This window comes from Nicotiana sylvestris, chromosome 10 (assembly GCF_000393655.2).
Source record: "Nicotiana sylvestris chromosome 10, ASM39365v2, whole genome shotgun sequence".
Taxonomy (NCBI): domain Eukaryota; kingdom Viridiplantae; phylum Streptophyta; class Magnoliopsida; order Solanales; family Solanaceae; genus Nicotiana; species Nicotiana sylvestris.
The window spans coordinates 90,984,254-90,996,121 of record NC_091066.1 but is presented as its reverse complement, the minus strand read 5'-3'; the positions used below and the strand labels follow the sequence as shown (position 1 = coordinate 90,996,121).

The following is an 11,868-nucleotide window of genomic DNA, read 5'->3' as shown; positions in this document are numbered from 1 at the left end:
CTTCCTATTTCTATTGTACTATTTCTATTTTTTAGATAGTATTGTATTTCTTTAAAAATAGTATACGTAGTAAACTCTAGAAGCTCATGTACTTGTGACTCCATATCTTGGGATAATTTGCTTAGATGTTGGTTCTAGACTTATTATGTATACCTTTCGAGTTGTTTTACTTATATTGTTATCTTGCTGTTAGTCGTAAATTGCTATTCTTTTTGTATTATCTGTTATGTGTTGGCTTGCATTAGGGCAATCACGACCTCGACTGGTTGAAATTTTGGATCGTGACACAAGTACAACAAGGAACAATATCTAACCAAATGAAGTAAATTGCTAATAAACTTAATCAGAAAATAATGGTAAGTGAAAAAAGTCAAAGTTACCTGCCATAGAAATGGCAATTCACACGCATACAGTCACCGCTCACCATAAAGAAGAAATGGCAAATCTCAGATACTCAAACAAATACATCTGGTCTTTTCCCTTGCCCTTAAAATGAGAAGGCATGATTCCCCCAGTATCATGAAATGAACCAAACTGAAGGGATACAATCAACTCTGTTAAAGATGATAGTCCTCAAGCTTAGGAACAACAGAAATACGTAACAGAACTGTGAACTTGGCTTTTGAATCCGGACTTTGAATCATTTAACACTATGTAATAAGCATTAAGCGTTTTGAGAATATATTTAAATAATTATGCCTCCGAAAGTTTCAAAAATGAAAATAAAAGAAAATAGAAGTCTAAATATGAACACTATCATTGCTGTTTATCTTAGCCCCGAGCCTTAGTTACTGGTTACTGTTATTGCATGTCATTTATCTTTTGGTTGTTATGCTTCTGTTACTATTACGGTTTCTGGAGTTACTAATGAATTGTCTTTTCTTGTTTTTTTTCCCCTACTCGGGGACAAGGGCCCTTATTAGTGAGGCGAAAGCAGTTTTCTCACATTTACAATAGTTTTTTACAAATCAGAGTCAAGTATAACGCCCATTATCTATCATGTCCAAGTCCCAATTTATGCACTTTAGCTTCTCCAATATCAGAGGTCATTATAGATTCATACGCTAAATTGTTTTTGAGTAATAGCATAGGAACTCCACCGAGCATATAGCCTACTCCATTCCTCCTACCCTTACCCTTTCACTAATTGTTCATCAGAGTTCCCTCGAATTCAACAACTAAGCTAATCAGAGAGTTGAATCATATACTGAGAGTCCTCAGCAAAGCAAGGAAATAGCATACTTCATACGGGAGTCTCTTTCCCTCCTTCCCATCATATATATTTTTTATTTCGTTGACTGATCCCAGTGAGCTTCTTTTTTCTTTCTTTTCCTACGTTTCTCTCTCTTCGGCGCTCTTCCTCTTCCTTCGCCATCACCAGTGCTTTGTGACTAATGGTCAATGACAAATCACACCGGCGACCAGCAGCGACACCGGCGACCCCACCCAGGCAGGTAAGCCACCCCATCTCCCCCGCCTCTCATCCCCATCTCCAACCCTCCTCCTCCCCTACCACCGCCAGATTTGCGGTAGCCACCCCGCAAACAATTTCCGGCGACCCATTTTCTCCTTCCCTTTTCTTCTTCTTTTAATTGTCAGCCATCACCCCTTCCCCCCCCCCCCCCAATTCCCCTTGCTACTGTCAAGGCTACATCAGTGATAGCGATGACATCCCCTTTTTGGTACGTGGTATTTTCTGTATTTTTTAGGGAAATTCTCCGAGTTTTTGGAGACAAGTTGGGCGCAAGCGCAAAAGCAAAGGAGAGCAGCCTGGGAAAGTGTCAGCAAAGGGCGGTGGGAAGCCAGACATGAGTGTGCAACAACATCGAGTACATCAAATCAATCACAGGTTCTGTTCTCGGAAGTTGGTACCTCTCGTGTTACTGTTTCCTTTGGTGTTAGCTAAATTGATGTCACTTTAGTTCACACTAGTTCAATCATTCAACTAGTGTGCTAGTAGTTACTTGTTTCCTTCTAGTTTGGATCGCTGATCGTTGTGTGCTAGCGAGTCTTCTTTAGCTTGTCGTAGGTGTAACGGCTGTAGTCTGGGATGATAGAGTAAGGGCTTGTCCTCGGGTGGGGCAGAGCATGGGACGAGGGGTGGGGCGGGAGGTAGGGAGGTAGAGGGGAAAAGGGAGCCTATGGGTTGAGAATCGGGTCATGGAACATAGGTTCACTAACGAGTAAGTCTATAGAGTTGGCAAAGATCCTCCAGAAGAGGGAGATTAATATAGCGTGTGTTCAGGAGACTAGCTTGGTCGGATCGAGGGCGAAGGACGCAGATGGGTATAAGTTGTGGTACTCTAGAGTCCTGAGGGGTAAAAATGGAGTGAGTATCTTGGTAGATAGGCATCTTAGAGAGTCTGTGGTAGAGGTTAGGCGGGTGAATGATAGATTAATGAGTATTAAGTTAGTGGTTGGTGAGTGTACTTTAAATGTCGTTAGCACGTACACGTCGCAAGCAAGCTTGGATGAGGAGATTAAAAGGCGCTTTTGGGAGGGGTTGGATGAGATCGTGCGTAGTATTCCGCCTGCCGAGAGGTTATTCATAGGAGGAGATTTCAATGGTCATATTGGGTCGTCTGCAGGTGGTTATACTGAGGTGCATGGCGACTTTGGTTTCGGGGAGCGGAACAGAGGGGGCACTTTGCTGTTGGACTTCGCCAAGGCATTCGAGCTGGTGATTGAGAACTCAAGTTTCCCGAAGCGGGAGGAGCATTTGGTTACTTTCCAAAGTTCGATGGCGAAGACCCAGATTGATTATCTCTTCCTCAGGAGATGTGGCAGAAGGTTGTGCGAGGATTGCAAGGTTATCCCAGGTGAGACCCTCGCAACGCAGCATAGGCTTCTGGTGATGAACATTGGTATTATGATAAGGAGGAAGAATAGGCCAGTAAGAGGTCGTCTGATGATCAGGTGGGGCGCCTTGACTAAGGATAAAGCTCAGGAGTTGGAAGGAAGGTTATCGGCTATGGGAGCTTGGAGGAGTAATGGGGATGCAAACACTATGTGGTCGACGACGGCAGACTGTATAAGACTATAAGGAAGGCGGCGAGAAAGGTGTTAGGGATATCTTCGGGCCGCACCGGTGGACACAAAAGAGACTGGTGATGGAATGCAATTGCCCAAGGCAAAGTGGAAGCGACGAAGGCGACGTACCTGCGATTAGTAGGGAGCACTGGCGAGGAGGAAAGGAGAGCGAACAGTAAAAGATATAAGGTAGCAAGGAAGGAGGCGAAGCTGGCAGTCTCGGAGGCTAAGACTGCGGCTTTTGCTCGTCTGTATGAGGAACTAGGGGACAAAAACGGGGAGAAGATGTTATTCCGGCTAACTAAGGCGAGAGAGAGGAGGGCCCGGGATCTGGACCAAGTGAGGTGCATCAAAGATAAGGACAACAAAATTTTGACGGGGGATGACCAGATTAAGAGGAGGTGGCAGACCTACTTTCAAAAACTTCTAAATGAAGAAGGGGATCAGGATATTGCTCTAGGTGAATTGAGGAATGCCGACAGTCTCCATGACTTTAGTTATTGTAGGCCCATTGAGGTCGAGGAGGTCATGGAGGTAATGCGCAAGATGAGTAGGGGCAGAGCAACCGGGCCTGAGAAAATTCCAGTTGGACTTTGGAGGTGTGTGGGTAGAGCAGGCTTGGAAAGGCTGATTGGGTTATTTAATGTTATATTCGAGACGAATAGGATGTCGAAGGGGTAGAGGTGGAGTACAATTGTTCTGTTGTACAAGAACAAAGGTGATATCCAAAGTTGTAACAATTATAGGGTATCAAATTACTGAGGCATACCATGAAAGTTTGGGAAAGAGTGGTAAAAATGAGAGTGCGAAGGACGGTGTCTATTTCAGACAACCAGTTCGGGTTCATGCCGGGGCGTTCTACCACAGAAGCTATCCACCTTCTTAGGAGGATGGTGGAACAATACAGATATAGGAAGAAGGATCTTCACATGGTGTTTATTGATCTGGAGAAAGCATACGACAGGGTTCCTAGGGAGGTTCTATGGAGCTGCTTGGAGGCTAAAGGGGTTTCGGCTGCCTACATTAGGGTGATTAAAGACATGTATGATGGAGCAAAGACTCGGGTTAGGACAGTATGAGGCGACTGAAAGCATTTTTCGGTTGTTATGGGGTTGCACCAAGGGTCTGCGCTCAGCCCATTCCTATTTGCCCTGTGATGGATGCATTGACTCATCATATTCAAGGGGAGGTGCCATGGTGTATGCTATTTGCTGATGACATAGTTCTGATTGATGAGACACGAGACGACGACAATGAGAGGCTGGAGGTTTGGAGACAGGCCCTTGAGTCTAAGGGTTTCAAGTTGAGCAGGACTAAGACGGAATACTTAGAGTGCAAGTTCAGCGTCGAACCGACGGAAGTGGGAGTGGACGTGAGGCTTGACTCTCAAGTCATTCCCAAGTAGGGTAGTTTCAAGTATCTTGGGTCGATTATTCAGGGGATTGGGGAGATCGACGAGGATGTCACACATCGTATAGGAGTGGGGTGGATGAAATGGAGGTTAGCATCAGGAGTCTTGTATGACAAGAAAGTGCTACTATTGCTAAAAGGTAAGTTTTATAGAGTAGTGGTTAGGCCTGCCATGTTGTACGGGACTGAGTGTTGGCCAGTTAAGAACTCACACATCCAGAAGATGAAAGTAGCAGAAATGAGGATGTTAAGGTGGATGTGCGGGCATACTAAGATGGATAGGATTAGAAATGAAGATATTCGGGAGAATGTGGGCGTGGCCCCCATGGAGGACAAGATGCGGGAAGCAAGACTCAAGTGGTTCGGGCACATTCAGAGAAGGAACACTGATGCACCTGTGAGGTGTGAGCGACTGGCTATGGTGGGCACGAGGAGAGGTAGAGGGCGGCCCAAGAAATATTGGGGAGAGGTGATCAGGCAGGACATGGTGCAACTTAGGATTACTAAGGACATAGCCCTTGACAGGGTATTGTAGAGGTCGAGCATTAAGGTTGTAAGTTAGGAGGAAGTTGCAAATATTTCTACGGCGCACCCGAGTAGGACTAGACAGTTAGGATTTAGTTTTAGGATGTTAGTGGTTATCTACTGATGCATCGCTTTATCTACTAATTATTATTGTACTTTCCATCTATTTCGTATTTCCTATATTGTTGTTATTTTATTATGACTCTACTGATGGTACTAATATATCGTCACTTGTCGTCCTCTTGAGCCGAGGGTCTCCTGGAAACAGCCTCTCTGCCCCTCGGGGTAGGGGTAAGGTCTGCGTACACATTACCCTCCTCAGACCCCACTAGTGGGATTACATTGGGCCGTTGTTGTTGTTGTTGATTGATCCCAGCCCCATAAAAATTGCTCTGAAGTTTCCATTGACTACGTTCTAAATATCTTGATTGAAACCTCATCTTTCGACATGTATTCATAAATCATTGTGCTTTATTGATTCAAGCACTGTTAATGAATGCAACTTCTGCCAACGACACGGATACTAACCAGCTTAATATCAGTGGTGCAAATTAGTTCTTCAGGAACTAAATCAGAAAGCGGTAAGGGTATAATAAGAAAAAAGACAAATATAACATATGATAGCAAGAAATGCTTGTAATCAACTCACTGCACATGATATCAAGAAGGCTTACTATCTGCAAACAGTTTCTCCGTGTTGCTAGCCAAATCTAACATAATTTTTCAGTGCTAGTGGAGCTGATCAACTGAAGGATCATACGGGAGACACTTCATTATATTAAGCCCCTAAAGGTCAAATAGAATACTTATTACCTCACAAAATCCCTGCAAAGTTACAAAAGTATAGTGCATCTCTGATGTGGACTAAGGGGCTGCAATTGGAGATTAAATAAGTACCAAGTCTTACAATGGTTTTCATACTCAACTTCCTCTTATCTTAGGAAGGATTTAAAGAGGTAGAACTTCAATAATAGAGATATGTCTTTGCACGTTGCTCAAGATCAACAGAACTATCATGTAAGCCACTGACCTCTTCATCAGTCCTGTGTTAAGGACTTGGAGCTGACAACCATTGTAGGATTATAGCTCAAATTTCTCTTGTAGAAACTGAAGAGCTGATCTGCACCTATCTCAGGAGTCAGGATCATCCTCTTGGGGAAAGAGAGCAGCACCAGGGATTTCAACATAGTTGATCACCCCATTGGTCTCCCTGAGAGCTTTTATTTCTGCTTTTGACCACTTTCGAGAACCTACAGTTTCCAGAATAAGGACCAGTATCCAACTATTCACCTCGACAAAAATTGGACAAATCCCATTTTACTGGGTCAAGTAAACCAGTCAAGAAATCAGCAAGAACACAGGCAACCAACTACCCGCTCTATAAGTGCATAGCTGCTCTCAGTGATATTGCGAGTCACAATTTCCTTCTCATTGCTAACATATACTACTTTATATCATCCAAACAAAGACATTTAAGTATCTGGATAGAAAATTCCAATTGAATCGCCGAAAGTGAAATCTCTTTTATCCCGGTCTTCTTTGCTCCTAGTCAGGTTCTTAAGACACTAAGACGAAGAGGGTTCAACGTACAATTTCAGTGATACAAAAAAAAGTTTATCCCTCTCCCTTACTGTGTTTCACTTCCCTCGCTCACAAACAGACACTTTGCCTAGCTCTTTGAATCTCAGTACTCCTCAATAACTATTAAGCTTTTGTTAAAGGACTACCTATTGTAGAGAAGATCTCCTTGACTCACAAGATGGCTTTAAATTATAGGGGATCTTAACCTAAAGACCTCAAAAGTTGTAAGGATCTAGTATGTGGGAAAGAATGAATCGCGGGGGCACACAATTACCATGATTGATGGCTCTTCAATGAGTTTCACCAGCCACAGCAGGAGAGTAGTTGGTCCCTTAGTGTCCCCCCTTAGCAGACCGTACCTGCAATAACACAAAATCGATCAAACAAAATGGTTAATAGCATTTGCAAATGTGGAGAAAATTCTATTCAATATGAAAATTTGCAATCGGAAGTTGGATGTTCTAGCAGTCAAAACACATATTTTACCCAATGGATAATATGCAGCAGAATCCTACTTCAATTCGACAAGAATAAAAAGTGATTGAACATAGACTAGTTCAGACACTTCACAATTGTGTTGTCCTTTTATTATCTATGTTGATCTTAGGCCAGCAGGTATCACAGAGCTAACTGTTGAGATTTCTGTTGAACATGAATTGGGAAGGAGCAAGGTCGGGAAAGATCTAGGCTCACCTTGCTTCCCTATTAGGATATCTTCCAAAACCAATAGGAGGTCAGAGGTGGAGCAGCCTAGGTGGGAGCAAGCAGCAGCAGGCTTAGCAAGCCCTTCTCTGCAACACGAACTGCTTCTATAGCAGCAGTATATCATCTCTCATCTGATTCATTTGTTTGAAAGTATTAGCAAAGCGCACTCCTACACCCCCAATAGAAATGGAGCGCTTTGAAGCTATCAACGAATTTGAACAAGCATAATCTAGTGCAGAAGTGGCATAAAGTGAGCCAATTAACAACAGATACATTGCAGAAAAAGAGGACAAAATTACCAGCAGAACAAGGCACAACCTTTGGACAAACTTCAAAAGAAACTTTCCAAGGGAAAAACCAAGAGGTGTAATGCTGTGCTTGATTTAGAAGAGAAGCATATAAAAACCATTTAGGAATTTGAACTTTAGAATCTAGCAATCCAAAACAATGATACATCATTATAGATCATTGCTAAGCTTCTATGAAACTTCAGGCACTGACAAATTGGTTAAATTACCTGTGACAAGAGAAGAGGGAGGGGATGGATCATGACTGCAGTTATATTGTTAATGGCACAAGAATCATAAGTCAAATGGGAAGAAAGGAACAAGAATTTCCTATTTTGGTCTTTATGTTATAGTAAAAGATAAAAGAAAGTGAAAATGTACTTGCTAATTGGCCGAAATTTGTCTTTTAAATTTTTATTCAGAAAATTATACTTATGGACTGTTTCCGAACTATGTTTCTTTTGTTCCTGGTCCCAGAACTCCTATTGCAATATATGTCTTGGCATTCAATTCCTCAATACAAATAGAAGGAATATAAGCAGCAGTAATCTCGGGTATGCAAACAAGAATATTTTGCAAAGAAAAAATTATAAACCTGTGACACATTTTGGTTTTAGCCATAATTTCCTGAACTTTGCAGTTTGAAGACAGACATTTATGTCTTTCACTCATAAAAATGTACTGCATACCAATCTAATACTATCGACAATGCCGTACGATTAAGTAGTCTCCCTCACACTATTTTCATTTGCATCTGCGACCTGATTAATAAGACTAGCATGTTCAGCAATAAAAGATGTGGCTCTGGAAGTGAACAGACATGCTGCATAAAGCAAAAATCAAATAAATGCACCGCAATCTCAGTGCCATTACACCTCAGTTATTAAATAAGCAGAATCCTTATAGCAGACCTGAAGAGCTGGAAGGAGCAAAAATTCCATGATGTGTTAGCCTTTTCCAAGTCTATTGGTTGACATACATGTTTGACTGCTTCTTTTCCATAGTCTTTCATTGCAATGGTCAGAATGGAGCATTCCATAGCATCCATAGTGTGGGTCTTTTATTGACAGTCAATGTTGTTTTCCCTGAAAACGGGAGTGTTACCAATTTGATCAGACCATCAATCATCACTCACCAATAATCTCTGCAAGAGCAAGAACCTTCTTTGAAAGAATGAAATCGACTTCTATCCCTAACCACAATATCCAATTTGTAGACTTTAGATATCGACTTCATAAAACTATGACAATCTTTGCACACTCTTAAATTCTTTACAATTCGTATGGTGCTTCCCTTACATAACCTTGCCATTCCAAAAGCAACAGCAAGTTTCTCGCTGTGCTTAGACAGGGTATCTTCCTTTTCTTCCTCTTCTATATCATGCAAAACACTGCCTACCTCTGGTACATAACCACCTTCTGCTTTAAGTTTTAACGTTATCTCAGTTAGCTTATTATAAGCCTCTTCAGTAATGTCATTTAGTTTATCCCCTGCAACAAAACTGTACATGACCTTGTCCACTTCAATCATGCTCCAACCAGGAGTTTTCTTCATATTCTTCTCAGCCATTAATCTCCTCACCGTATCAACATCCTTCCATTTCCCTGCAACTGCATAAATGTTCGACAACAAAACATGGTCACCAGAGTTGTCTGGATCCAACTCAGAGAGTCTTTCCTTTACTTGCTCGGCCAATTCAATGTCACCAAAAAAGCTGCAAGCTCCAAGAAGTGTGCGCCAAATAATGGCATTGGGTGGTACTGGCATTTGAACCACAAAATTATATGCCTTATGAAGCTGACCAGCCCTGCCATACAAATCAACCATACAACCATAATGCTCAATCGTTGGTTCGATGTTATAAATTCCTGTCATTTTACTAAAAATCTCATGACCTCTTTCAAGTAAACCAGCATGACTACATGCATAAAGGACCGAAATAAAAGTGATATCGTCAGGTCTGGTCCCAGATTCTTCCATCTCGTGAAAAAGTTTTATCGCCTCTTCACCATATCCTTGCATTGCAAGCCCTGCAATCATAGAAGTCCAGGAAACAATGCTTTTCTTCCCAGGCATTCTCTCAAAGACAAGACGAGCCATCAACACATATCCACACTTGGAATAAGTATCCAAAAGTGCATTGTTCACAGAACTAATCCAAACAAACCCCATTTTCTCTATAAATGCATGCAAAACTTTCCCAAACTCAAATGCCCCAGCTTGAGCACACGCAGATAAAACACCCGTCAAGCTCACTTCGTTCGGCCTATTTCCACTCCCAACCAACTCTCTGAAAACCTGCAGCGCCTCATCAAAGCATCCATTATGAGCAAATCCAACAATCATAGTACTCCAAGAAACATCATCTCTACTCGCCATCTGCAAGAACAACCCCTTCGCACGCTCAAGATCCCCTGCTTTAGTATGCCCCGCTAGCATCACATTCCAAGTAGTCAAGTCCCTGCCTGGAATTAAACCAAACATTCTATCTGCACCACTCAAATCATTCCCACGAAAATACGCTGTAATTATGGCGTTCCACGCCACGACATTTGGTTCATTCATTTCATCAAACACCTTCCGAGCAAACTTAACATATCCACATTCCCCATATATACTAACCAATGTAGTCCCAACGAAGAGATGGGTATCAAGCCCGCGAACCATAGCTTGACAATGCAGCTGAAACCCAGTTTTCAAACCCTGCAAATTCGCCGCTGCTTTGAGTGCAAAAGCGAAAGAGAAACTATCCGGAGGGGAATATGATTCTCGTAGCATGCGAACGAACGAGCTGACAGAGTTATTGGGTGAATCTGACTCGGATTCACCTCGGATGAGGGTGTTGTACATGAACACATCTGGGTTTGGGTTGTGGATGAAGAGACGGCGAGCGTAATCAATAGCGTCGGAGATTTGAACGGCGGAAAGAAGTAGGATTTTTCCGGCGATTAATGGGTCGGTTTCGAGGCCGGATTTATAAACGAAGGCGTGGATTTGCTTGAGGTTTCGGAGAGTTCTGCAGTTGCTTAAGAGGGAAAGGCAGAGATTTTCTGCTGCACTGTTCATTTTCTGAACTTCATTTCAAACATTTTGGAGCGAAAAGTATAGCCTTTCAGAAAGGCAAAATGCTACTACGGGTCATACTTGCCCCTCTATTATCCACAAAAAAAACAAGTTACTCTCTTCCGTTTCAATTTTTTTAGTATAATTATCCCTAACATCATCTTTTTGGATTATATTTACCACCAACCAAATATTTTTCGAGATATTCTTGAGTCAAGAAATTTAAAATAATAATTTGTTATTATACTTCTCATCAAAACACTTCTAGAAAATCATATGAAAGAAACTTCAACAATTTCTTAACCACGCCACACTCAAGCTCTTGCTCATCCTCGAGCAATTTAAAATATTGCTAACCCAACAATGCAACATAGGACATAATGTATTGAGGAGCATTTTGCAATTTTATACACTACACATACGACCATGATTGATACAAATAATTAAGCCATTGCATACACTTTCCAACTTCTATATGTCAAAGTATAATCAAATTCAAATAAACTGCCTATTACCACTCCACCTCAAAGACTGGCTAGTCGTCACTAAGCATTCTCAACCCGTGCACTCACCCAACAAGAGAAGTTTACTAAAGTCACATATCCATCGTGGAATCATGTGCCTCTCCAAAGAACAAAAGAATATATAGTAGGCACATTCAAATATGAATTCTAATATAATTTAAGGACATTCCATATATGAACAAAGAATCACTCACTCACACAAAGAAATTTCTGTGCATCCCCAGGTCGTACCATAGGCATGCTCATAGTGTATGTCTTTACGAATTTAAGCTCACGAAGTCTAGGATTAATTAGGTCTTTACGGGTTATAATGTAAGCTAAGAGATGAGTAGGATATATTTGGAATGGTGACTAACTCTTCTAAGCACTTTAATACACCACACTTAACTTTTAAATATACACTCTTCATGACCAACTCGAAAAATATCATAAAACCATTGTTACGACCCGAAATACCAATCGCGGGGTCGTGATGGAGCCTAATACCGAATGTCAGGCAAGCCAACATAAACAGATAATATAAAAAGAAAATCAATAGATATCTGATAACTGATCAAAGACGTAATATAAACCATCTACATATTTTGGTGTCACGAGTACATGAGCGTCTACATCCAGCTAAATACAATGTTTGAAAGACATACGTCACTGTCTGGGAAAAAAATAGAAATAGTACAAGAAATAGGAAGTGACTCTAAGGCCTCCGAACGGAATGCAGCTCTACCTCGAATCGCTAAGTGCCT

The 11,868-nt window shown here is 41.7% G+C and overlaps 2 protein-coding genes and 1 long non-coding RNA gene across 5 annotated transcripts; 2 read left to right on the top strand and 1 right to left on the bottom strand.

Moving 5' to 3' along the window:
* Positions 1-1,021: 1,021 nt before the first annotated feature.
* Positions 1,022-1,977, top strand: LOC104223702 (uncharacterized). The gene is made up of 2 exons (XR_011403086.1): positions 1,022-1,454; positions 1,710-1,977. It is a non-coding gene; the product is annotated as an uncharacterized lncRNA (long non-coding RNA).
* Positions 1,978-2,398: 421 nt separating this feature from the next.
* LOC138868131 (uncharacterized) lies at positions 2,399-4,109 on the top strand. Its single transcript, XM_070159291.1, has 3 exons — positions 2,399-3,029; positions 3,131-3,629; positions 3,938-4,109. Exons 1-3 carry the CDS (start codon positions 2,399-2,401, stop codon positions 4,107-4,109), a joined length of 1,302 nt encoding a protein of 433 aa, XP_070015392.1.
* A 1,831-nt stretch (positions 4,110-5,940) lies between these two features.
* Positions 5,941-10,692, bottom strand: LOC104223700 (pentatricopeptide repeat-containing protein At1g74630). 3 transcript variants are annotated; one of them, XM_070160583.1, is made up of 4 exons: positions 8,450-10,692; positions 7,570-8,361; positions 7,240-7,382; positions 5,941-6,905 (listed from the first exon to the last, which is right to left on the bottom strand). In XM_070160583.1, the coding sequence occupies exon 1, from the start codon at positions 10,602-10,604 to the stop codon at positions 8,670-8,672; it is 1,935 nt and encodes a 644-aa protein (XP_070016684.1). In that variant the 5' UTR covers positions 10,605-10,692; the 3' UTR covers positions 5,941-6,905; positions 7,240-7,382; positions 7,570-8,361; positions 8,450-8,669. The 3 variants fall into 3 exon arrangements, with proteins under 3 accessions (XP_070016684.1, XP_009773472.1, XP_009773475.1); XM_009775170.2 differs by lacking the exon at positions 7,570-8,361; XM_009775173.2 differs by lacking the exons at positions 7,240-7,382; positions 7,570-8,361.
* Positions 10,693-11,868: the final 1,176 nt, after the last annotated feature.